Here is a 25,460-nt window from a genome sequence, read left to right on the forward strand (position 1 = left end):
TTTTAAATTTTAAGAAATAAAATAAGAAAAAGGAGAAAAATGGATGGCCTGAAATTGCAAGCGAAGCGTCTCCACATATTATACACCAACTTCTTGCCCGCCATGTGGATATCGTCGTCATTTCTCTCTCTAACCCCTTCTCTCTTCAGTCTCTCTCTCTCTAGACGATCTCTATCTTGAATAAAATACCGATAATGACCTCAACCAATCCGGTGGTCGCCGAAGTAATACCGGCGGAAACTTCTACAGATGCTACAGAGACGACGATTGCAACGACGGAAGCTGGTGAAGCACCGGAGAAGAAGGTGAGGAAAGCTTACACAATCACCAAGTCTAGAGAGAGTTGGACTGAAGGAGAACACGACAAGTTTCTGGAAGCTCTTCAATTGTAATTTTACCGCGCTCTTTTTTTCTTCCACCAGCTATTTGATTGACTGATTCTTTGTGTTTCGAGCTCTAATTTATAGCTGAATTTTGCGTAATTTCGCGTAATTTCTACTTAATTTGCTTAATCAGATCGAAGTTTGGTTATGTGGTAGATCATCTGGAGTTTTGCGTATGCAATTGGATTTTGCAGAAGCAACAATGTCTTCTTTGATTTGTTAGGTTGGATTGTATATTCGATAGATCAGAATTTATATTAATCGCTGATGAATGTTTCTTCTCATAAAACCGAAGTATGGTTTAAGCTTATCTTAGGTTGCCAAAATGATTGAGTAGAGGACTTGGCATCTGGTTTCTGCATAAATAGTGGTATTTTGCAGAAGTCGTATCTTTCTTTATTAAAAATGTTTAACATGAGAACTGAAAAAACTTACTACAAGTCAGCTTTTAGAGCTATGCATGAAACCAATTTCCAACTACAGTCCTAAACTACAATTCAGATTTTGGTAATGGTTCGTTACTTCCACATATTACATTGCTCTTTTGTGTGTGTGAAAGGCTTCTCTCTCTTTTAGAAAAAAGAATCTTACTTTGTCCTGACAATTTTCTCGTGTCCTTAGGTTTGATCGTGACTGGAAAAAGATAGAAGATTTTGTTGGTTCAAAGACAGTTATTCAGGTTTGAGATCAGCTTCTTTGGATTTTTGGTTTAATATACAACCTTGGCACATTTCCCCACTCAATCATCCTGTGCCTGTTTGATTTACTGCAGATCAGGAGCCATGCCCAAAAATACTTTCTAAAGGTCCAAAAAAATGGGACTTTAGCACATGTTCCACCCCCTAGGCCTAAGCGCAAAGCTGCTCATCCATATCCTCAAAAGGCATCGAAAAATGGTTAGTTCTATTGTAATAGATATTACTTTGGGTTGACAGATGGAGTAACATGTAATCAATCTGATTTCAACTCAAATCTGCAGCTCAAATGTCGCTTCACGTTTCCATGTCCTTTCCTACTCAAATAAATAACCTGCCTGGATATACTCCATGGGATGATGATACATCTGCATTGTTAAACATTGCTGTAAGTGGGGTTATTCCACCAGAAGATGAACTTGATACTCTTTGTGGAGCAGAAGGCATGCGTTCTCATCTGTACTCAGTTTTTATATTTTGCTTTGGTAGTCTAGTCACTCTATCTTCTGAAGTTTTCATATGCTAAATGCGGCTTACATATCATTGTTTCAGTTGATGTTGGATCAAATGACATGATAAGTGAAACTAGTCCTTCAGCATCTGGTATCGGAAGCTCAAGCAGAACACTATCAGATTCTAAGGGTTTGAGACTGGCGAAACAAGCTCCCTCAATGCATGGTAATTATCTGAACAATTGAGGGACTATTTCTTAGTTTTCATTTTGTGGTGGACGCTGTTGTAATGGTTGCTTTGCAGGTCTTCCTGATTTTGCTGAGGTTTATAACTTCATTGGGAGTGTGTTCGATCCTGACAGCAAAGGCCGCATGAAAAAGCTCAAGGAAATGGATCCTATAAATTTCGAAACTGTGAGTTGGAGCTTTACTTGCCTTTAGATTAACTGATATGTGTGTTGCAGCATATCAATCATTTAGTCTTCTTCTTTGAGTTCCCGAATAAATTCAGCTGTGTGAGAAGATAAATATAAAGATCAGTACTTGCAATATATAGATTCACGAGTTGGAAACACCAAAAAGCCAAAGTACCATGATTCTATGGAGATGTTGGTCAAATAATGGGATTGTTACAACCATGAGTCAGTTTTAGGTGTCATGGTACCTATTTGTAGCTGTCAGTGATTGTTCTTTTTCCTAGTATCCGTCACTAATCACAGTTTTTCTTGCAGGTTTTGCTGTTGATGAGAAACCTCACAGTGAACTTGTCAAACCCTGACTTTGAACCTACTGTAAGTTATAATTTTATCATTACTTCTGTGCTCGTTGAGTATGTGAGGCACATTTGTCTTTTCGTGATAAGAATGAGTGAGAAAAAGTCTCTAACAGCTAACAAACCTACTTACTATCTGCCTTGAAGTTTAACTATAGAAATTAAGACTAGTTCGCCTTTAGTGTGTTATGTTTTTAACCGTTCCAATGATTAAATGAGGATTGTTGTGCTCTATGAGATATAATCTAACCATAATTTAGTCTGAATATGTTGATGCTGCAGAGGAAGGTCATGAACACTTAAGCTCTTAGCTGTTTGTGCACTCAACAAGTTATATATCTTCTTGACGACTTCTTGCTCGCAACAACTCTCTACCAGCTATCAAGTAAGTTTGGTGTTATACCGCATCCCTCCGACACCAATATAAAACACTATAATAAGAACGTTCGCATTGACTTAATAGATTATATCGAAACCTAACACCACAGTTCACTAAGGTTTTCACCTTAATGTTTCTCATTTGTTACTGTAGTTATTGTCTCACATGATCGAACGTCATAATAAGAATGATCTGTAGATCATAACTGTTATATTCTCAGCGTTGCTGCTATTATTCTGATTACACTACCCTTAAGGTCTTAAGAATATTGCTCTTACGGTCTACCAAATTGCTATTGATCTCTGTATATGGTGGATTGTGTCAGATGCATTCTACGGTTGTTGTCTGAGGAGAACATAACTGAGTCGTCGTCACAAACAAGAGGAACATATGCAGTTTCGGTCAGAACCAGTCGTGTGAATGGTAGATATATGTATGTGTGTGTAGAAAATGGTTACCAATTGTATCTTCTTTTTGATAATTATTTTTTCATGCCTTTTGTAATATGTAAGTTTCTTTACCTCGTTCTCTGATTGGTTATTTTCTGGTTATCTGTTTAACCAAAAGCTATGTAACACAGTAGCAAATTGTTACTTAACTCGGAAGTGAGATACATAACTCTGTTGTATTGCACTTGTATCAAGCGTTAACGTCCATGATTCGTCTCTGTTATTGTCAATAACAATTGTTCGAAAGCCAGGTTAATGGTAATTAGGAAATTGAACCGTATCGGTATGGTTTTAGCGGGTCTTTAGACTTTTCTAATTGATACTGAGGGTTTGCGAATTTTGTATAAACAGTTGAACACTAAACAGAGAAGAGAAGCTTCGTCTCTTTAATTATCTTCGATTTAAGAGATTCTTTCGCCGTCGGCGAAGATGCTACAGCATCAGATCGTACAATCTCCGGCGAGATTAGGGTTAACAGGTCCTGGCTCTCCTTCCGTACAAAATCCGACGCCTACTCGTCATGGCCATCCAACCTCTTCTTCATCTTCCCAATCTCAGCACCAACAGATCCAACAACAGCCTAATCTACTTCCTTCCTCCACCGTCGCCGCCGCTTCCTCAGCCTCAGCTTCGGCGGCTGTTTCATCCTCCGCCTTGCTATCGCTCCTTCCTCCATTACCGCGAGCTCAAGCTCTTCTCCAGCAGATGGCGGTTTTGACATCTAAGCTCTTCGACGTCTCTCCCAATCGAGCTATCTGGCTCTCAGCTTTCCGTGGCTCTCTCCCTTCGTTCCTCTCCTCACACTCGTTACCACCTCCGCCGCCGCTTGAAAACCCTAGTCCTTCATCCACGAAGGAGATCCTCTCTCAATTCAATTCCCTCCAGACTCAGCTCTTCGAAGCCGTTACAGAGCTTCAAGAGATCCTCGATCTGCAAGACGCGAAGCAGAAGGTGGCGCGTGAGATCAAATCCAAAGATTCATCTCTTCTCGCTTTCGCTAACAAACTCAAGGATGCAGAACGTGTTCTCGATATGCTTGTTGACGACTACTCCGATTACCGCAAACCAAAACGAAGCAAAATTGAAGAAGATGACGAAGACAATGATAATGAGTCTTCTTCTTCTTCAACCACAGTTTCGTCTCAGCTCAAGTTAAAGGACATATTAGCTTACGCTCACAAGATTAGCTACACCACATTTGCTCCGCCGGAATTCGGTGCAGGGCAAGCACCTCTCCGTGGTGCATTACCACCAGCTCCACAAGACGAACAAATGAGAGCTTCCCAGCTCTACACTTTCGCTGATCTTGATATCGGTCTGCCGAAAACAGTAGAAAACATGGAGAAGAAGGTTGAAGCACTGATTGAGCCACCACCACCACCAGAAGCTATGGATATATCTGCTATTCACAACCTGCTTCCGCCGAATATCGCAGTTCCTTCAGGATGGAAACCAGGAATGCCAGTCGAATTGCCTAGAGATTTACCATTGCCACCTCCTGGATGGAAACCAGGCGACCCAGTTGTGTTACCGCCACTGGAGTCAATTGCTGCACCTAGAGCAGAGGATCATCAACATATGAGACCTTCTCAGGGACTCCACAGACCGCCTGATGTCATACAGGTCCGAGCTGTTCAACTTGACATTTTGGAGGATGATGATAGCAGTGATTACAGCAGCGATGATGCAAGCTCAGATGATGAGGATTAATCAACATTGTGATTGATGGTTCTCTGTAAGGTAATGATTTGACCAATGTTACTGCTAATTCTTGATCAAGTTTGATTTTCTACTTGGTTTCGTTTTGTTTAGCAGTGCCTTTATGTGGATAGATGTTAGTATATGCTTCATCGTTATCAGTATCTTTGATGTATCAAAGTTGTTTCTTACGAAAACCCTGGATTCTAATTCAGTTTACAGAATTATTGGTTATCTTTTTTCCAGAATCATTCTTTAGCTTCAAATTTCAAATTATTAGTAAAATTCAGAATGTTCAACTATTGGAGTTATGCAACTTGACATTTTGGATCGATCTCTCTATACGACAAAGTAAAATCCCTCTTAGGTCATACATACATATCAGAGGCTCTTTCTGCCCATTTCTTTATTGTACAGTTTATTGTTCCATTTGGGCTTCTAATAATATAATGGGTTGACAAAATAAGTAGTAGCCCATTTAGATCTAACCTGTTGAATCTGGACTAGCCACGTGGTCGAATATAATTGTAGGGAAATAAAACTAAAATTGTGTTCTTGGAACAAAAAAATATAATAAAAAAAATCTGACAAAAATATCCATTCATTTCTCTTCTTCTTTCACTCTCGGTTGCCTCCTGGTTCTTTTCTAGTTTCTACTACTACTACTACCTCTAATGGCGGACAAGCTAGCTCTTCCTCTTCTCCTTCCCTGCACTCCTTCCTCTAAACCTTATTCTCACGACCAAAACCACCATATCTCTCGGACGCCTTTTCTTACTACGTCTCTTTCGTCACCACCTCCTCCGCCTGTAGAGCCTCTCCTCCACGATGTTTTCCTTCACCAGAACCCTAATTCCAGACAACCCATCAGCTCTCAAACATCTAGAAACCGTAACCGGACTCGAATTGGCAAGTCACGTGACCCTAACCTCGGTAAACCTTGGTCTTACCATGGTCTTTCTCCACAAGGTCAGCAAGTTCTTCGTTCCCTCATCGAACCCAATTTTGATTCCGGTCAATTAGATTCTGTACTCTCTGAGCTATTCGAGCCTTTTAAGGATAAACCAGAGTCTACCTCGTCGGAGTTACTAGCTTTTCTTAAAGGATTAGGATTTCATAAGAAATTCGATTTGGCTCTGCGTGCTTTTGATTGGTTTATGAAGCAAAAGGATTATCAATCCATGTTGGATAACTCTGTTGTTGCTATAATCATCAGTATGCTAGGTAAAGAAGGCAGAGTATCTTCCGCTGCAAATATGTTCAATGGTTTGCAGGAAGACGGGTTTTCGCTTGATGTCTACTCTTATACTTCGTTGATATCAGCGTTTGCTAATAGCGGAAGGTATAGGGAAGCTGTAAATGTGTTCAAGAAGATGGAGGAAGATGGTTGTAAACCGACTTTGATAACGTATAATGTTATCTTGAATGTGTTTGGGAAAATGGGTACTCCTTGGAATAAGATTACGTCTCTTGTTGAGAAGATGAAGAGTGATGGGATTGCTCCGGATGCGTATACTTACAACACTCTTATAACTTGTTGTAAACGAGGCTCTTTGCATCAGGAAGCTGCTCAGGTTTTTGAAGAAATGAAGGCTGCTGGGTTTAGTTATGATAAGGTTACTTATAATGCGTTATTAGATGTTTATGGAAAGTCTCATCGGCCTAAGGAAGCTATGAAGGTTTTGAATGAAATGGTGCTCAATGGATTTTCTCCGAGCATTGTGACTTACAACTCCTTGATCTCTGCATATGCGAGGGATGGTATGCTGGATGAGGCAATGGAGCTTAAAAATCAGATGGCGGAAAAGGGAACGAAACCTGATGTTTTTACTTATACAACACTTTTGTCAGGGTTTGAGAGGGCTGGGAAGGTCGAATCTGCTATGAGTATTTTTGAAGAGATGAGAAATGCAGGGTGCAAACCAAATATTTGTACTTTTAATGCCTTTATAAAGATGTATGGTAACAGGGGAAAGTTTACTGAAATGATGAAGATATTTGACGAGATCAATGTGTGTGGTCTCTCCCCCGACATTGTCACTTGGAATACACTATTAGCAGTCTTTGGCCAAAACGGGATGGATTCAGAAGTATCGGGTGTATTCAAGGAAATGAAGAGAGCTGGGTTCGTACCCGAAAGGGAAACTTTCAACACCCTAATCAGTGCGTATAGCCGCTGTGGTTCGTTTGAACAAGCTATGACTGTTTACAGACGAATGCTTGATGCTGGGGTCACTCCTGACCTTTCCACCTATAACACTGTGTTGGCAGCTTTGGCCCGTGGAGGAATGTGGGAACAATCTGAAAAAGTTCTTGCAGAGATGGAGGATGGTCGGTGCAAACCAAATGAATTAACTTACTGCTCTCTACTTCATGCATATGCAAATGGCAAGGAGATTGGTCTGATGCATTCTCTAGCAGAAGAGGTTTATTCTGGAGTTATCGAGCCTCGAGCTGTGCTTTTGAAGACCCTTGTCTTGGTTTGTAGTAAGTGTGATCTTTTGCCAGAGGCTGAACGTGCATTCTCTGAGCTCAAAGAAAGAGGGTTTTCACCAGACATAACCACATTAAATTCCATGGTCTCCATATATGGAAGAAGGCAGATGGTGGCAAAGGCGAACGGAGTCTTGGACTACATGAAAGAAAGGGGTTTCACACCAAGCATGGCGACCTACAATAGCCTCATGTATATGCATAGTCGGTCTGCAGATTTCGGAAAATCAGAGGAAATCTTGAGGGAAATACTGGCTAAGGGGATCAAGCCAGACATCATATCGTACAACACAGTCATTTACGCCTATTGTAGAAATACTCGGATGAGAGATGCATCTAGAATATTTTCAGAGATGAGGAATTCAGGGATTGTCCCTGATGTTATCACCTACAATACGTTTATTGGTTCTTATGCAGCTGACTCAATGTTTGAGGAGGCCATCGGCGTCGTTAGGTACATGATCAAGCATGGTTGTAGACCAAACCAGAACACCTACAACTCCATTGTCGATGGATACTGCAAGCTAAACAGGAAAGATGAGGCAAAACTTTTTGTCGAAGATCTGAGGAATCTTGATCCCCATGCTCCCAAAGGCGAGGATCTTAGGTTGCTGGAACGGATAGTGAAGAAGTGGCCATAGATAATTGTTGATGAGAAACCTCACAGTAAACTTGTCAAACCCTGACTTCAGATCTGCTGTAAGTGTTAATTTTTATCATAACTTTCATGCTCGTTGAGCATGTGAGGCACCTTTTTTTCTTTTCTTGTTTGTACTTGAGAGAGAAAAAGTCCCACTATTTGCCTTCAAATTTAAATAAGGATAAACTGTTAGAAATAAGAATATTTCATTGTTAGTGTGTTACATCTGTAACCATTCCAATGACTGAAGGAGTATTGTTGCCCTTTGTGAAATATGTAGACACATCAACTGCTGACTTCTGGACTGATTTCAATCTAACTTTAAAATAGTCTGAACACTTTGTTGCTGCAGAGGAAGGTCCTAAACACTTAAGCTCGTAGCTGTTAGTGCAGGATCCGTGGTGAAGAACTCAACAAGTGATATATCTTCTTGGTGACTCATAGTAAGAATTATCTGCATAAGAGCTTCAATGTTTCTCAGCTCTCACTGTAGTTACCGTCTCACATGATCTTAAACTTGATAGTAAGAATTGTCTGTGAATCGGATTGTATTGACCATAACTGTTAGAATCTCAGCGTAGCTGCTATAAGCCTGATCATGTTCTCGAAAGAGTTATTATGGCTCTTACCTAATGGCTATTTGATTTCTGCATTAGGTGTATCGTGTCAGATGCTTCTCACGGTTGTTGTCTGAGAAGAACATAACTGAGGCGTCACACACAAGAGGGACATACGGCAGTATCGGTCAAAACCAGTTTTTCCGGGGAATGGTATATATATATATATATGAGTCAATGTGTCTAGAAAATGGTTACCAATGGTATTTTCTTTTTGATATTTGTTCCTGTGTTTTGTACTTTCTCTGATTTGGTTATCTATTTAACCAAAAGCAATGTAACACAGCTAGCAAACCAAGGCAGCTAACAGTAAATGCCAACGTCCATGTTATTGTCTCGAGCCTTTTTGTTGTTCTTATTGTCAATAACCAATATCCCTAAACCCGGTTAACAATAGTCGGGAAACCGAACCGTATTGGTGGATCCTATCAAATCAAAGCAAACCAGAACAGATAAACGAATTGAACCAAATCAGAGCTAAACCGAAAAAATGCAACTTGAAATTCTGCTGGACCTACATTGGGCCTTTCGGCCTGTATAAATTTCCACAATTTACGGTAATACCCTTGTAAGAAACCCTAAGTAATAATGATGTGCTTTAAAAGCGCACAGCCTCACTTCCAAACCCTTCGTTTACAGCAAAAAATCGAAAATGGTTGCCTCAGCCGCCGCACGACCTCTTGTCACCGTCCAAGGACTTGACGGTGACATGAGCACCGATCAATCCACCACCGTCACTTTACCAGACGTCATGACTGCTCCAGTTCGACCTGACATTGTCAACTTCGTCCACGCCCAAATCTCCAACAACAGCCGTCAGCCTTACGCAGTCTCCAAAAAGGCCGGTCACCAAACCTCCGCCGAGTCCTGGGGAACCGGAAGAGCCGTGTCACGTATCCCTCGTGTTCCTGGTGGTGGAACTCACCGTGCCGGTCAAGCAGCGTTCGGAAACATGTGTCGTGGTGGTCGTATGTTTGCTCCGACTAAGATCTGGAGACGCTGGCACCGTCGTGTCAATGTCAACATGAAGAGGCACGCGATTGTTTCTGCAATCGCTGCTACTGCTGTTCCAGCTCTTGTGATGGCTCGTGGTCACAAGATCGAGAATGTTCCTGAGATGCCTCTTGTTGTTAGCGACTCAGCTGAAGCTGTGGAGAAGACATCAGCTGCGATCAAGGTATTGAAGCAGATCGGTGCTTACGACGATGCGGAGAAAGCTAAGAACAGTATTGGAATTCGTCCTGGTAAAGGTAAAATGAGGAATCGTCGTTACATTTCTAGGAAAGGTCCTCTTGTTGTGTTTGGAACTGAAGGAGCCAAGATTGTGAAAGCTTTTAGGAATCTTCCTGGTGTTGAGCTTTGTCACGTTGAGAGGCTTAACTTGTTGAAATTAGCCCCTGGTGGTCACCTTGGTAGGTTTGTGATTTGGACTAAGTCTGCTTTTGAGAAGCTTGAATCTATCTATGGCTCGTTTGAGAAACCATCAGAGAAGAAGAAGGGTTACGTCTTGCCTCGTGCGAAGATGGTGAATGCTGATCTTGCTAGGATTATTAACTCCGATGAGGTACAGAGTGTGGTGAACCCGATTAAGGATGGTTCCAAGAGAGCGGTTCTGAAGAAGAATCCATTGAAGAACCTTAATGTGATGTTCAAGTTGAATCCTTATGCTAAGACCGCAAAGAGAATGTCTCTGTTGGCTGAAGCTTCAAGGGTTAAGGCTAAGAAGGAGAAGCTCGAGAAGAAGAGGAAAGTCGTCACTAAGGTAAACTCAATGCTCTCTTTTCTCTATGCCTGTCTTTATAACTTGAGTGTCTATTGCATATGGTGGTGATATAACATACACAAATTCCAAAGCTTTTGATTTAGATTGTGTTTGTTCATTACTGTGCTATGCATGATTCACAGTTAGTTTGAGTTTGGAAAAAAAAATTATGAAGTATTCTTATTGTGTTGACCTTGATGGAGTCATATGCATTGCAAATCAGTTGTGGTCTTTGATGTTATTTGGGAATGGTTCTTTGATTGTTTAAGATTGGTTTTGCGGTTACTCATATTCGTTTGTGTCATTTTCATTAACACTTCTGCTGTCCTAAACGACATGATTAACATGATTCAGTTCACTTGTGTACTCGAACCGCCAGCTTTATTGAGATTTTGTATAGTTTTTACTGGTTGCGTGACTGATCAAAAAGTTGTCTCTTTTCTTAATCTTATTTTTTTCCTTCTTTACTGTAGGAGGAGGCCCAAGCGATCAAAGCAGCAGGCAAGGCTTGGTATCAGACTATGATTTCAGACAGTGACTACACCGAGTTCGATAACTTCACCAAGTGGCTTGGCGCTAGTCAGTAATGATGCTCTCGTCATCGCAAAGTCTCTTATATCTAGGCAAAGATTTTGGTTTTCTGATTTATGTTCTTCGTTTGTATTGGATTTATCTGGGATTTTATGTTGTTGAGTTGGTAAGACGATTTTTAAGAACTATGATGGTGTTTTTCAAACTCTTTTCAATCTGTTTCCCTTAGTGCTCTTTACTCGCTATTCAAATTCCTCCATTTGAATATTTGATGATGATCATCTTATCAAACAAGCGCCATGAGTTGATAAGAATAACTGGAACTTCAACTTTATTAGTTATTGCACACAACTCTACACTCAATCGAATAATGTAGATAGTCCATCTTGACTCCAACCAATCGAAAATACGTGCCTCAGGCCCTTTAGTCCCGAACTATGTGTTGTCTTACTTCCACTGGAAAATTAAAAAAAAAAAAGACTTGAGCCTCAAGTTTTCTTATACAGTGGGATAAAATTATAAGCAGCCTTTGCTTGTATGTTGGGAAAGGTTGCTCTTTGACTTCGATCGATGACTTGAACAGATTTGTCCAACTTACAGGAATCCCTGTAACTAGTGCATTGTTTGGACTTGGCTCTTACCTTTACGACGACGATTTTTCCTTGCAAATGTTTAGAATTCAGCAGCAGGGGACGATGGTGTATGCAGATCACGCTTGACGCTTTGGAAAACTGCGATCTTTTGCTCGCTTTTGGGGTTGAAGGTAAGGCCTTCCGCCCTTCCCATTCCCTAGCAAAGCGAAAGCGAAAGCTAAAATTGTTCATATCGACATTGACTCATCAGCAATGTCTATGGATGTTAAGCTTGCTTTGCAAGAGATGAACAAATACCTGAGCTGAAGAATCTTGAATCTGGACTCTGGAGGAAGCAGTTGAACGAGTGTAAGCAGCAATACTCCCCTTTGAGCATCGAGAAGCGTGCAGGGGAGCATATAACTACCACTGGTCCATCCATTAGTTTACTTGGCCTTGTATGGTTCTTTATTAACTTGGCACTTATGTGGTTGCTCTTTAATTTGCTTTTAATAAATTAATTGGGTTTCGTAGATTTTTTTACAAATTCATAAGTTTCGTCACTTTTCCTTGTAAATTACAAGGAGGTTCTTAGATTTTTTTAAAGGTAAGTAAATATGGGGATTATCAGTAAACGGCATAAAACTGAGTCTTTAAAGTCTAAACAATCCGGATAAGTCGGTCAAAAGAAAGTTGTGTCGACCTGATGAAGCTTTGTGGCTCTCCGCTTGGGGCTGAACCAGTCCTATTAGATTATGCACAAGCCCACAAAAGACTTTCTTGTACGTCAAGTTTTTCTTATAATCGTAGAAAATATAAAAGAAAACAAAATACTAAAGTAAGATCTTTTTTTGTCAATAAAGTAAAGATTTCCCCTAAATTAGTTGAAATTATGAATATCTTAACTCCAAAAAAGTTAGTCACACCTTTCCGTATAATATGGTCAGATAACAACTTTCGTCTCTTTCTTTGTAACATTGCAAGGAAATTAGTAATTAGAACTTAGGGTCCGAATGGTGATTGCGTTTTGCGGTGCGGGAGAAGTGCGGTGCAGTTCAAATAATAACAAAAATACGTAAATACATATGTATATGTAAAGATTTTAATACTGTTACAGCACTATTGCGGTGCAGTTTTGGGTGCGGTGTATATCACCATTCATGATCTTAGAATTTATGTAAATATGAGAATATTATTGTCAATAATATTTTAATCAATTGAATATCAAATACTCATTCATAATCTGGTCGATAGACGTTTTCTCTTGAACAACTTCCGAACCAATTATTATAATTTTGTGACCAGATAATTTTATGTGATCGCCCTTTTAAGTTATCACGAAAGAATCGGGTTCAACTTCATTATGTATTTTTTAGAAGATATTGCCTTGATTTTCTCTTAAGCTTAACAAGATATACTCTTGATTTCCCATTTTCCCTTATTAGTTGGCGAAAGAGTATTATTTTAATTGACCTGACGTATAGTTATTAGAACTTCCTATACGAAACCCTAAAGTAAACGATTAATAAAGCCTTAACTTTGTTGCTTTAATATGATAAAAATTTAATTTCCAAAGACTAATCAAAAAGCCAAAAAAGGTTTCTATTTAAGCTCCATTAATAATCAATGGATTTACCATAAAAATGAACTAATTGTAAGCAAAGGAAATAAATAAAAGCTAGCTTTTGGATTAATTGTATGGTTTAAAACTGTTAATAACGACACGTGTCACAATTAACCCCACATGAGGCGGTGCTAAATACTCTGATCCTAAAATCCAAAACTTCACGTCCGTTGGATCTTCTCTCACCAAGTTTTGAAACCGTCCGATCTAATCAACCTTTCGGATATTCGATGTACACAGTACTTACCGTGTGCACATCCCGCAGATGATAAACATTTTAGAAGTCTGGTCTAATTAACAAACCAGCGTCTTAGCAAATAAGCTAAAGAAAAAAAAAAGTATATACATACACACACATAGTATATATATATATATTATGTGTGGATTTCTTCTTTCTGGAGATTAAAATTTTCCAGAGATAAAACCCTAGAGAGATTCTCATCTTCTTTTCTTCAATCTCTCTGAGAATTTCTAGGTTTTCGTTACCGATTGGGTCAATCTGGTGAAACTCAAGGTGTGTGTGATTATGAGTTATTTTTTTTGTTTCCCTTGATTTTTAATGCGATCATGATCGTTTTTTTTTCTTCTGTTTTGTGTTGTTCTAAGTTGATCGTAATTTCTATTTCGAATCTGTTATCGATTGTTATATAATTTGTTTCCTCTGTTTTATTGTTCGTTCTCGATAGTGAAGTCTCTGTGTGTGTGTTTGTTTTGATTTTATTTTTGAAATTGATCGTCTTTGTCTGTGTCTGTGTAGATTCTGGTGAGTAATAATGGTGTTTCTAAGAATTGCCAAAAAAAAAACCTAATTTTTGTTTTTGTTTATTTCCACTGATTTTGTGGTTAGTGATTGACTCTTAGTTGTACTTTCTTATATTTTTTTTTTTTTTGTATGTTGATGTATAAAGACTTGAACTTTGATCATTTGCTTGGTTACAGGTTGAGATCAGATAATTTAATTGGAAGATTTTAGGTTATGGAGAACAGAGGCCAGAAACGAATGGAGGTTGTGGAAGAGTTACCTGCTGATAAGAGAGCTTGTAACTCTCAGGATTTTAGACCAAGCACATCCGGATCATCTGTTCAAGCTCAAGCTAATGATACGAATCCAGGACATGAAAACGTTGACGCTGATATGGATACTTCTTCATCTGCTTCGCCTTCGAGTCGATCAGATGAAGAAGAACAGGAAGAGCAGGATAAGGAGGATTCGGACTATGGATCTTGCGATTCTGATGAGGAAGATCCGAGGCAGAGGGTGCTTCAGGATTACCAGAGGCAGAGATCATCTGGTGATCATGGGAAATTGAAGTCTCTTTTGTTGAATTTGACTGGAGAAACTGATCCTTCTGGACAGTTATCCAGGCTCACTGAGTTATGTGAAGTGTTGTCATTTTCTACTGAAGAATCGCTGTCCAGTGTTATGGCCAACATGCTATCACCGGTGCTTGTAAAGTTAGCTAAGCATGAGAACAATGCAGATATTATGCTCCTCGCAATTAGAGCTATTACTTATTTGTGTGATGTTTATCCGCCGTCAGTAGAATTCCTTGTAAGACATGATACCATTCCTGCTCTCTGCCAAAGACTTTTGACTATTGAGTACTTGGACGTTGCTGAGCAGGTACGTTATACTTTCCACCAAATGACCTTATTGTTTACACCTAAAGAACGCAAGTTTTGATTTCATACTAACTGTTGACTTTTCTAGTGTTTGCAAGCACTTGAGAAAATATCCCGAGATGAGCCGGTAGCCTGCTTGAATGCTGGAGCAATTATGGCAGTGCTTTCGTTTATTGATTTCTTCTCAACAAGCATACAGGTTACTCATCCCAAAACAAATAGCCTTGCTGTGTCAGATTTCTCTGTTTTCTGTTATTGTGACTTGGTTTAGCCCGACTGGGTGACATTAAGAGACTTATGGTTTTAACATCGCATTTGCTTCAGAGAGTCGCAATTTCTACTGTGGTCAATATATGTAAGCAGCTTTCTTCTGAGTCTCCCTCGCCTTTCATGGATGCTGTTCCAATATTATGCACTCTTCTTCAATATGAAGATCGACAGGTAAAAATGATGCTCAGCTCTTTTGCTATTTTTTCTCACTGAACTAAATATTTTTCTGTAAATTATTGATAGCATATATGTTTCCATTTGCAGCTGGTCGAGAATGTGGCTATTTGCTTGACAAAAATAGCAGATCAAGCCAGTGAGTCACCGGCAATGTTGGATCAACTGTGTAGGCATGGACTAATTAATGAATCAACACATCTCTTAAACTTGAATAGCCGCACTACCCTATCTCAACCTGTCTACAATGTACATGAGATTTCTTCTCCATTTGTTTGACCTCTCTTTTCATTATATATAGATAACATCTTGCATTTTGGCTTTGGTTGGCAGGGTGTGATTGGAATGCTAAGAAAACTATCTTCTGGTTCAGCTTTAGCTTTCAGAACGTTATATGAGCTTAACATTGGCTACAGTTTAAAAGAAATCATGTCCACGTATGACATTTCTCATTCAGTGTCTTCTACACATCCTATCAATGCATGTTCTAATCAGGTTTGCGTTTTATTATCAATCACTCTTATATTGTTTGGTATTCATACAAAGGGTTTTCTATTCAAAATAGTCATGTATCCAAAATAGCATTAGGTGAAAGTAAAATATTTAGTCTGATTTTAATGTTGTTTGGAATCAAACTTACAATTCAGGTGCATGAAGTCCTGAAGTTGGTGATTGAGCTTCTTCCAGCTTCACCCGTAGAGGATAATCAGCTGGCATCGGAAAAGGAAAGTTTTCTCGTCAATCAGCCTGATCTTTTGCAACAATTTGGAAGAGACATGCTTCCTGTCATGATTCAGGTTATTTCTGGAATACAATTTTATTCTCTGTGCGTATGAATCTTCTGATTATTCCTCTCTAATAGTAAGATATATATTTTGAATGTTTTGTAGGTGCTAAACTCTGGAGCTAACGTATATGTTTCTTATGGTTGCCTATCAGCAATTCACAAGCTGACTTGCTTGAGTAAGTCCGGTGATATTGTCGAGTTACTGAAGAACACCAACATGTCAAGGTAATTTCTCTTGTAATATATTCGGCAGAGCTTCTAACCCTGTTGTTTTATAACTTTTAATAGTGCATATCGTAATGCTGCAGTGTTTTGGCTGGCATTCTGTCAAGGAAGGATCATCATGTAATTGTAGTAGCACTACAGGTTGCGGAAGTGCTTCTTGAGAAATACAGAGATACTTTTTTGAATTCTTTTATAAAGGAAGGTGTTTTTTTCGCGATTGAAGCACTCTTAAGTTCTGATAGAGGGCAACAAAATCAGGGATCAGCTGACCTTTCACAAAAGCCTGTTACAAAAGAGATTGTGAAATGCTTGTGCCAATCTTTTGAAAGATCGCTATCCTCTTCTTCACAAACTTGTAAGATTGAAAAGGATTCTGTCTACGTTCTTGCAACACGTATCAAGGAGGGTTTCTTTGGACCTGAGGTATTCAACTCTGAGAAAGGCTTGACAGATGTCCTCCAAAACCTCAAGAACTTGTCGGTAGCACTTAGCGAGTTGATGACTGTACCCATTGATGCGCATGTCCTGCATGATGAGAAATTCTTCTCAATATGGAACCAAATCATGGAAAGGCTGAATGGAAGGGAATCTGTGTCCACTTTTGAATTCATTGAGAGCGGAGTTGTAAAGTCACTGGCAAGTTATCTTTCTAATGGACTCTATCAAAGGAAACTTAGCAAAGGGGGTCCTGAATGTGATAGTTTACCATTTATTGGTAAGAGATTTGAGGTGTTCACAAGATTGCTTTGGTCTGATGGAGAGGCAACTTCATCCTTGTTAATACAGAAGCTCCAAAATTCCCTTTCTTCTTTGGAAAACTTCCCAATTGTCCTAAGCCAATTTTTGAAGCAGAAGAACTCATTTGCGGCTATTCCAAATGGGCGTTGCACTAGTTATCCATGCCTAAAAGTTCGTTTTCTGAAAGCAGAGGGGGAGACTTCTTTGCGTGATTACTCCCAAGACTTTGTCACTGTTGACCCACTTTGCTATTTGGATGCTGTCGATCAATACTTGTGGCCTAAAGTTAATATAGAACCTATAGATTCTGTGGAAGCAAAAGATCAAGCTATAGAATGTCAATCTTCTCAATTGCAGTCAACTTCGATATCTTGTCAAGCTGAAAGCTCAAGTCCTATGGAGATTGACAGTGAGTCTTCTGATGCGTCTCAGTTGCAGGTAATTTCTAAAATGACTTAATTTTTAGTCGTGTGGAAGTAGTATGTGCAACCTTTCTTTTTATCGTCGATTAGGAGTGAATCAAACTTATCCTACATGAGTTCAGGGGAAGCAATTATGTACTAGAACTGAATCATCTTCAAATAGTGAAAGTTTTCAAGATGGAGTAAAAGTGATGGCTTTGTTTTTAAGCTGCGCATTAGGTAGTGTTTTGGTTGTTTAGTTGAGAAGAAGTTGTCTTCCTAGGTGTTTCTCCTTCTCTTCAAGCTTCTTGTTTTAGTTATTTTAGTAAATGAATCTTTTGTGTCTCTGGAAACTTTTTATTGTGTCAAGGGATCTCAAGTGGAAGATCAGACGCAACTTCCAGGACAACAGAATGCTTCCTCCTCTGAAACCTCCTCTGAAAAAGAGGATGCGGTACCTAGACTTTTGTTTCGTCTCGAAGGGCTTGAACTAGACCGTTCTTTGACAGTATATCAGGCGATTCTCTTGCACAAACTAAAATCAGAAAGTGAAGCAACCAACGATTCGAAGCTGAGTGGACCCCACAACATCACTTATGAAAGGTCTGCACAACTTGGGGATTCTCGTGAAAATCTGTTTCCACCTGGATCTATGGAAGATGATGAGTATCGCCCGTTCTTGTCCTATTTGTTTACTCATAGACTTGCTTTGCGCCTGAAGGGGTCAAGTCATCCTCCGTATGACATATTGTTTCTTCTTAAGAGTCTGGAGGGCATGAACAGATTTCTCTTTCACCTGATTTCTCTTGAACGGATTAATGCTTTTGGTGAAGGTAGGCTAGAGAATTTGGATGATCTGAGGGTACAAGTTCGTCCTGTGCCACATTCTGAATTTGTTAGCAGTAAGCTTACAGAGAAGTTAGAGCAGCAGCTTCGTGATTCTTTTGCTGTGTCAACCTGCGGTCTGCCACCATGGTTTAATGATCTAATGGATTCATGTCCGTGTTTATTTAGTTTTGAAGCCAAGTCTAAATACTTCCGACTTGCAGCCTTTGGTTCACAGAAAATCCGTCATCATCCACAGCACCTTAGCAGTTCAAATGTTCATGGCGAAGCGCGCCCAGTGACTGGTAGTTTACCTCGTAAAAAGTTCTTAGCTTGCCGTGAAAACATTCTAGAGTCTGCTGCCAAAATGATGGAGTTATATGGAAACCAGAAGGTGGTCATTGAGGTTGAATACAGTGAAGAAGTCGGGACTGGTCTTGGGCCAACACTGGAGTTCTATACGCTTGTCAGTAGGGCATTTCAAAATCCCGATCTTGGTATGTGGAGAAATGATTGTAGTTTTATTGTTGGAAAGCCAGTCGAACACTCGGGAGTTTTGGCATCTTCTTCAGGACTCTTTCCACGCCCTTGGTCAGGTACATCAACTACGTCAGATGTGCTGCAGAAATTTGTCCTCTTGGGGACAGTGGTAGCAAAGGCTTTACAAGATGGACGAGTCTTAGACCTTCCACTTTCCAAAGCCTTCTACAAATTAATTCTCGGACAGGTAAATTGGTTTCTTCAAGTATCTCATTTACATTTCAATATTTCTTTCCGACTTTGTTTGAGTCTTACAGAGCAAGTTGTCTTTTAGGAGTTGAGTTCATTTGACATCCACTTCGTTGACCCTGAACTTTGTAAAACACTGGTGGAATTGCAAGCTCTGGTACGTAGGAAAAAGCTTTTCGCTGAAGCACATGGTGATTCCGGAGCAGCCAAGTGTGATTTAAGTTTCCATGGAACAAAGATTGAGGACCTTTGTCTTGAATTTGCATTGCCTGGCTACACGGATTATGATCTCGCTCCCTATTCTGCAAATGATATGGTACTTATTGTTTTAGTTTTGTGAATAAATCTATTTCTCAAGATACTTGAACATGTAGATTTATACCTGCTTTACTCCTCTTTCTAGGTAAATTTGGATAACCTCGAGGAATATATCAAGGGTATTGTCAATGCCACAGTATGTAATGGGATCCAAAAACAAGTGGAAGCATTTCGGTCTGGATTTAATCAGGTAAATTCTTTAGCTTTACTCTTACCAATAGATTTAACTATAGATTAAATCACTCCTTCTTTTATGCATCCTTCTTCAGGTTTTCTCTATTGAACATCTTCGGATATTCAACGAAGAGGAGCTGGAAACTATGCTGTGTGGAGAATGTGATCTCTTTAGTGTAAGTAAACCTTCAGATGGGACGTGTTGAGTACCCTTTTTCATCAGCTGAAAAAGGTGTTTTCCTTGCAGATGAATGAAGTCTTGGATCACATCAAGTTTGATCATGGATATACTTCTAGCAGCCCACCAGTTGAATATGTTGGTCCTTTTAACTTTGAAAACATCTACTTTTCTTTCTGCATTATGTTGTTCTTTTTCACGGATAAACTAAAAGGTTCAATTGTTTTATATTCCAGTTATTGCAGATTCTGCATGAGTTTGATAGGGAGCAACAACGAGCCTTTTTGCAATTTGTAACAGGATCTCCCCGGTTACCTCATGGTGGTTTGGCGTCTCTCAGTCCCAAACTAACAATCGTCCGCAAGGTCCAGTGGACTGAAAAAACTTCTATTTTCTCACATTGAATGAAATGCTCTCTTCTCTTTTCTCATAGGCTTTTTCTTTTGTTGTGCAACAGCATGGTAGCGATTCTTCAGATACTGACCTCCCTAGTGTGATGACATGCGCCAATTATCTGAAGCTTCCTCCTTATTCATCCAAAGTGATATCTCTCTCGTGAATCTTTTGTTAACCGCCCTCTTACTACTCGTGGATTTCTCTGATTAAATAGCCGGTCTCATGATCAATCTCACTGTGTTGTGTTTCTGTCTTTTTCCTGTCTGTGTGTTTGCAGGAGAAGATGAAGGAGAAGCTGATTTATGCCATAACGGAAGGTCAAGGTTCCTTCCATCTCTCTTAAGTTAGGTTCTTGTAAAAAGTTAGCAGAAGCGGTAGTGGAAGAGAAGAGTGGATTGTTAGAAGAGACGAAAGGAAGCTCTTCTTCTTCTTTTTAACATGGTTTTAAAAAGTTTTCTTCTTTTTTAGGATTTTGTACAAAAGAATAGCAATAAGTATAAGTACTAGGAAAACAAAAGAAACTCTCTTTTTAAACTTATGGAAAAAGTTGTACATAAAGAAATTCCTAAACTGGTTTTAATATTATTGTATATTTGGGTACCCATAATAATTTGACAAAATCACACTGTCAAATCCGAAAATTATGTTGCGTCGCTCGTAATGGAAATGCACACTTCATTCTAATGAAATTCACATTCTTATCAAAAAAGTAAAGAAGATAAGGAATTGATCGATGATGTTTCTTTTCACATGGCTCTTTCTTTTGTACCACACACAAATCCATCATGCCATTCATATTTCTACCTACACGTTCATTATGAGATTGCATGGTTGACTTGATCTTATTTACATACATGTTCCATTACTAGTTAGTTGCAAATGTCAATTGGGTATAATAATAATAAATGATACTATCTTCACCTATCTACTTTTCATATATCAATATTTACTTCTTTTTTTGTCAACATCAATGTCACGTCGATATTTAAACCATTATACCTACTGAAAATAATAAGGATTATATTTTTATTTTATAAGTAGGAGGAATGTCAGATCCATTATTTCATTCTTAATCAGTGTTATTCTACCTAACCTGTCAAATTTGTTGTAATAGCCAATAAAATATTCGAATTTGTATATATATACCATTACCTAACGATATAATAAGGATTATATTTTCTTTTTTATAAGTAGGAAGAATGACAGATCCATTATTAATCAGTGTTTGTTCTACGTAACCTGTCATATTAGTTGCGATACCCAATAAATATTCGAATTCGGATAATATACGTTGATGTTTTGCGTTTTACGTGATGAGTTTGAACTACTACCATTAACAAGTAAAAATGGTTTGTGTGCGTGGCCGTAAGTAATTAATTGTTTTGCATTGTATCGGAGATTATTTCATTATATCATAATTAGCTTTTCCACAGTATATTTTCATTTTGTTAAATCAAATAAACCATATTTTTATGGTCTAACATATTACCGACATTTTTTTTTCTATCGAAACACATTTGTAGCTATATATATCGAGTTCGGTGTTTTACAATTTAAGATACATCAATAACACCATAAAAATTAACAACTTCACAATCAATACCCAACAAACATTATAATAGTAGCGTAGTACATCTACATTAAAATTGATAACATTACTCAAAACATTATACAAACCATGCATGTCACTGATATTAATGAGTTACTCTTTTGGCAGTGCAACAATAAATTTGGCTAGCGACTTGGCATCCCCAAAAGTAGATGGGAAAACAAATACTACCCCTTTTGAGACACACCCAACCCAACATGAAGTAACTTCAAGTCTTTCCCCAAACGATAAACTCTTATCAAGTACTCCATCATTTGTCTCCTCTGAATCACGACCGCAATCGCAACCCTTAATCACTTCATCACTCGAATGTATCTCTACCTTCGTACCATCACATCCAGTACTATTTTCGCCACTGCTTTGTTCCTTGATGAATAAGAAAACATCCCCACTCGTTCTTTTGCTAGTTACAATGCAGGCTGGTGATATTTTCAGGCATGTTTTGGCCCGAAAAGCAATAGGTTCGCCGCGGTCGAGAACCGAGGCTGACCTAAAAAATTCAGTGAGGAAATTACCAAAGTCTTGCTTGAGAGAAGGGAGGTGGAATACTGGTTTGAGTGTGGTTTGAGCTAAAGAGCTTTGGATTTGAGCCCATTTGGTTAAGAAACCTGTCTCAAGGAAGAGATCAGCTATTAGGATGCTGCAGCTTATCCCAATTGAGTACCCACCACTCTCAAAATTAGTCACCTATTAACAAATATATAAAAAAAATCTCAATATTTATATATGTGAAGGAACATTTTTATTTTTTAGACCAAACCAAAAAAAAGAAACATTAATTGTAAGTCTGAGGATTTTAATTAAAATATATTATTAATTATAGTGTATATTAAAATTTGATAGATGACATAAATAATTGAGTTTGCAAATAACCTGAACATAGAACAATGGAGAGTATTGAGGTTCATCTTCATCAATGTCTTTCCAGAAAACAGTCTCTGCTTCAGCTCTGCTTTTGTCTCTCTTCGCCATTTCAAGAAACTCCGGCAGACTCGCCGGAAACTTAGCCTCCACCATCCTCACACCACTATCATTGGCCACTAACTCCAAACCATCATTCCCCGCCGTCTTCCTCCTCCGTAGCCTACCGGAAAGCATCGGCTGCTCCGTCAAGGCTCTCCCTAAAGATTCCTTGATCCACCCGGCGACTAACCACCCTCTCTCACCACCACTATCACCTGCTTCTTTGTAATACGTAACTATGTTAACCGTTCGCCGGAATATTCCTACTCCGACGGGATCTACGACGGATACGGAGCGGATTTCCCGGTGTTGCGTCACTTCCACCGGCATGACAGTCTGTACTCCGGCGATCATTGACTTAGGGATTTTGGTTTCCATTTTGGTTCGAATTGTGAAATTGGCTTTAGACCGTCCTCTGCTATTTATAGGAACTCAAGTTATTACACAACTTGCAAAACATAACTTTGTAATAAAAAAAAGTGGTGCAAATATCTAGCTAGTAGTATAAGAAATGTGCTTTAATGTTATAAATGAAACCCAACAGCGAATACAGATGTGAATAAACCTTGAATTAATTGATACTTTATTTTATCAATGCTTGTTCTCAATTTGCGTAAAAGGTTAATATGGAGTCTTAATGATCATTGACTATTGAGACAAGCAAGAGTCAAGATTTGCGGTTGGGGTAATTAATGATTTGATTTATGAATTTTATCAAAACATAACCTGCAATTAATGATTTGACCTATGTTACTACTTAGTAGCAGTGTACGTAGTTGTGGGTATTCACTCTTGTTTTGTTTGCATCTACAGTTTACTAGTTTAGCCGATACAAAAAAGGGGTCGAATTAATTACTGGCCATCCCTCAGATGGCATGTGCTTCATAGTTTTGAAAAGGACCAAACATATCCTATCAATATTGCACAAAACAAGATAAATTAAACCATTTTGTAGTAGAATCAGAAATATAAATGTTTGATGAGGCCTCCGGGTAATGAAGAAATAACTTACCTTTCTTGTCTAGTAGTCCTTGAATTATGGCGAATGACTTGGCTCAAATCCATCAAGAACTAAAGCTCAAACCTGTAAGGCCATTGATAGCTTCAAACTTGTTGCAGACCTGACGCATTCATGGTGCACATACTAGCTAGTGGTAGTCACACTCTTTACTTGGACAATTGTAAAAGTGGTTGAATTGGTTTCTTCGTTTTTGACCGCAAACAATGTATCAATTTAATTTTTTCATAAATCAAAAACCGTGAAATAAATGATTGATGCATACAAAAAGCATATATATAAATCTGATACGATAAAGACAGGTAAACATCTTAGTAATTTATGTATTAGTAAACAAACATTAATTATATCTAGCTAACAACTATATAATTTGAACCTTAATTATATTTTAGGTAATGTCTATAATTAGTAGGTTGATTAGATGTTTTTAAGAACAAATCATAGTCTCTATCGTATCAATCAAAATGGTTAATATACATTCATTTTTATCAGAAAAGAGATGTTCAACTTCCACCTATATACTATTTACATTATCGTGGGACTGTGCCGCCTAAATTTATATCTCATGAATTGAAACCCATGCATGATTTTGTGCATGAAGGGATATCTATCTATCTAAATCGAATATATATTTTCACATAGATTTGTAAATGTCTATCTCAGAACTTTTAGCAATTCGTCGGTCTATGTATTTATTTGAGTAACAACAATATAATTAGTTGGTACACTATTCAAAAATTCACGAAATTGTTTCTGATAACAAAAAAAAAAAGAAAAAAAATAACAGATCGAAAAAGAAGACATCACTGAATCTGAAGATCTTTGGTGATAGATCGCTGTGTTTGGTTTAAGGGACCATTGCAGATTGTGGCGCCACATCTTCATTGTTTGAGTTTGAGAAACTCTCAAATACCATGTAGTTTAGTTGATTTCTCTTCTTTAACCGAAGCTAAACTCGACATATAGTTTGGTGGAGCTGAACCTTGAAGCCAGATTGTCTTCAAGACATGGTGCTAAAGATGCTAGAAAAGTTGCAGAACGTACAGAACCTTACTATTGGGGAAGTCTTTCTTCAGATATGTTTAGCCATTCTTGCATTCTCTAAAGCCTATAGAGAACTCACTACTATGTTGCAGAGTCACTCGAGATTATGGTTGATGGATAAGTTTTCATCATTTAGGTGCTGCTTCAGTATTCACTATCTTTCTCTGTATATCTTTTGTTAGATTTTATGCCTTGCCGAGCTCAATGGTGTTCATTTTCCGACATTCAAGGTCAAATCATTGACTCTTAGATCAATGATCTTCCAATCTCTTCAACACTTGGATTAACGAAGCTAATGCCTGAGCTCATGTCTTTGTTTGTGGAATTTGTGCTCAGAACTGCATCTGGAGACAATAATTGTACGCGTGGGAAGTGACCTTAATGAAACAAGGTTTAAAGAACTGCATCAGGTGGATTCAACACTTCCTCGCAGCAATAATGTCTCCATTGTGATATTAGATTAAGTTCATTGTATGCTTCATAGGGGGTTTAATAAATCTTGGATCACGTGGAATGTGTTTACATTGAATCACTGAGATAACCTCTTGGGAAAGTTGTCTAGCTAGATTCAGTTTTTGTAAGGAATTGGTCAATTTGTCATTTCTTGAGATGCTTTTGTATATGAATTGGTCATGTGTTTCCTTTGGTTTTCGTGAATTACTCTTAACTAATAGTCAAAGTATACATAATCGTTTACGGTCCAACCATTGCCCCCTTGTCTCTCTGTATGTGATAATGTGCATGTGTTCACATATAAAGTCTTCGAGATAAGAAATGGTCAGTTAAGGATATTGAAAGAAAAATCTACACATAATAATGATAAGTTAAAAAAAATAGCTACATGTATATAAATAAATCAAGTTGTTTGCGCACTCAAAGAAACCATCACAAGTGTGTGTGTGTATAAATCAAACTCTTCTA

General features: G+C 38.5%; 6 protein-coding genes and 1 non-coding gene across 17 annotated transcripts; 5 read left to right on the top strand and 2 right to left on the bottom strand.

Moving 5' to 3' along the window:
- The first annotated feature begins 48 nt into the window (after positions 1–48).
- On the top strand, positions 49–3,380 carry LCL1 (LHY/CCA1-like 1). 5 transcript variants are annotated; one of them, NM_120362.4, is made up of 9 exons: positions 49–388; positions 1,005–1,062; positions 1,156–1,279; positions 1,363–1,521; positions 1,631–1,756; positions 1,835–1,944; positions 2,262–2,321; positions 2,563–2,687; positions 3,007–3,380. In NM_120362.4, the coding sequence occupies exons 1-8, from the start codon at positions 195–197 to the stop codon at positions 2,611–2,613; spliced, it is 882 nt and encodes a 293-aa protein (NP_568108.1). In that variant the 5' UTR covers positions 49–194; the 3' UTR covers positions 2,614–2,687; positions 3,007–3,380. The 5 variants fall into 5 exon arrangements, with proteins under 5 accessions (NP_568108.1, NP_001031823.1, NP_001332134.1 ...); NM_001036746.2 differs by having other exon boundaries at positions 2,585–2,687; NM_001342672.1 differs by having other exon boundaries at positions 107–388; positions 1,835–2,190; positions 2,563–3,029.
- Positions 3,381–3,448: 68 nt separating this feature from the next.
- On the top strand, positions 3,449–5,164 carry AT5G02850 (hydroxyproline-rich glycoprotein family protein). The gene has a single exon (NM_120363.3). The coding sequence runs from the start codon at positions 3,560–3,562 to the stop codon at positions 4,838–4,840; it is 1,281 nt and encodes a 426-aa protein (NP_195905.1). The 5' UTR covers positions 3,449–3,559; the 3' UTR covers positions 4,841–5,164.
- Positions 5,165–5,386: 222 nt separating this feature from the next.
- Positions 5,387–8,965, top strand: AT5G02860 (Pentatricopeptide repeat (PPR) superfamily protein; the record flags this gene model as incomplete). 5 transcript variants are annotated; one of them, NM_001342675.1, is made up of 3 exons in its annotated part: positions 5,387–8,020; positions 8,292–8,404; positions 8,618–8,962. In NM_001342675.1, one exon carries the CDS (start codon positions 5,503–5,505, stop codon positions 7,960–7,962), a length of 2,460 nt encoding a protein of 819 aa, NP_001332239.1. The 5 variants fall into 5 exon arrangements, with proteins under 5 accessions (NP_001332239.1, NP_001332236.1, NP_001332238.1 ...); NM_001342676.1 differs by having other exon boundaries at positions 8,314–8,404; NM_001342674.1 differs by having other exon boundaries at positions 5,387–8,404.
- Positions 8,966–9,075: 110 nt separating this feature from the next.
- Positions 9,076–11,201, top strand: AT5G02870 (Ribosomal protein L4/L1 family). 2 transcript variants are annotated; one of them, NM_120365.4, is made up of 2 exons: positions 9,076–10,340; positions 10,814–11,201. In NM_120365.4, exons 1-2 carry the CDS (start codon positions 9,231–9,233, stop codon positions 10,925–10,927), a joined length of 1,224 nt encoding a protein of 407 aa, NP_195907.1. In that variant the 5' UTR covers positions 9,076–9,230; the 3' UTR covers positions 10,928–11,201. The 2 variants fall into 2 exon arrangements, with proteins under 2 accessions (NP_195907.1, NP_001119159.1); NM_001125687.1 differs by having other exon boundaries at positions 9,187–10,340; positions 10,817–11,134.
- Positions 11,202–11,551: 350 nt separating this feature from the next.
- On the bottom strand, positions 11,552–11,844 carry AT5G00885. Its single transcript, NR_142452.1, has 2 exons — positions 11,762–11,844; positions 11,552–11,658 (listed from the first exon to the last, which is right to left on the bottom strand). It is a non-coding gene; the product is annotated as an other RNA (non-coding RNA).
- Positions 11,845–13,336: 1,492 nt separating this feature from the next.
- On the top strand, positions 13,337–20,525 carry UPL4 (ubiquitin-protein ligase 4). Of its 2 annotated transcripts, NM_120366.4 has the most exons (17): positions 13,337–13,581; positions 14,007–14,691; positions 14,779–14,889; positions 15,015–15,131; positions 15,225–15,383; positions 15,468–15,629; positions 15,782–15,931; positions 16,025–16,146; positions 16,230–17,322; positions 17,656–18,837; positions 18,925–19,155; positions 19,243–19,347; positions 19,427–19,507; positions 19,579–19,647; positions 19,746–19,874; positions 19,967–20,050; positions 20,183–20,525. In NM_120366.4, exons 2-17 carry the CDS (start codon positions 14,044–14,046, stop codon positions 20,246–20,248), a joined length of 4,509 nt encoding a protein of 1,502 aa, NP_195908.1. In that variant the 5' UTR covers positions 13,337–13,581; positions 14,007–14,043; the 3' UTR covers positions 20,249–20,525. The 2 variants fall into 2 exon arrangements, with proteins under 2 accessions (NP_195908.1, NP_001331961.1); NM_001342678.1 differs by having other exon boundaries at positions 19,967–20,525.
- Positions 20,526–21,390: 865 nt separating this feature from the next.
- AT5G02890 (HXXXD-type acyl-transferase family protein) lies at positions 21,391–23,088 on the bottom strand. The gene is made up of 2 exons (NM_120367.4): positions 22,388–23,088; positions 21,391–22,201 (listed from the first exon to the last, which is right to left on the bottom strand). Exons 1-2 carry the CDS (start codon positions 22,853–22,855, stop codon positions 21,608–21,610), a joined length of 1,062 nt encoding a protein of 353 aa, NP_195909.1. The 5' UTR covers positions 22,856–23,088; the 3' UTR covers positions 21,391–21,607.
- Positions 23,089–25,460: the final 2,372 nt, after the last annotated feature.

Source organism: Arabidopsis thaliana, chromosome 5 (assembly GCF_000001735.4).
Source record: "Arabidopsis thaliana chromosome 5, partial sequence".
Classification (NCBI taxonomy): domain Eukaryota; kingdom Viridiplantae; phylum Streptophyta; class Magnoliopsida; order Brassicales; family Brassicaceae; genus Arabidopsis; species Arabidopsis thaliana.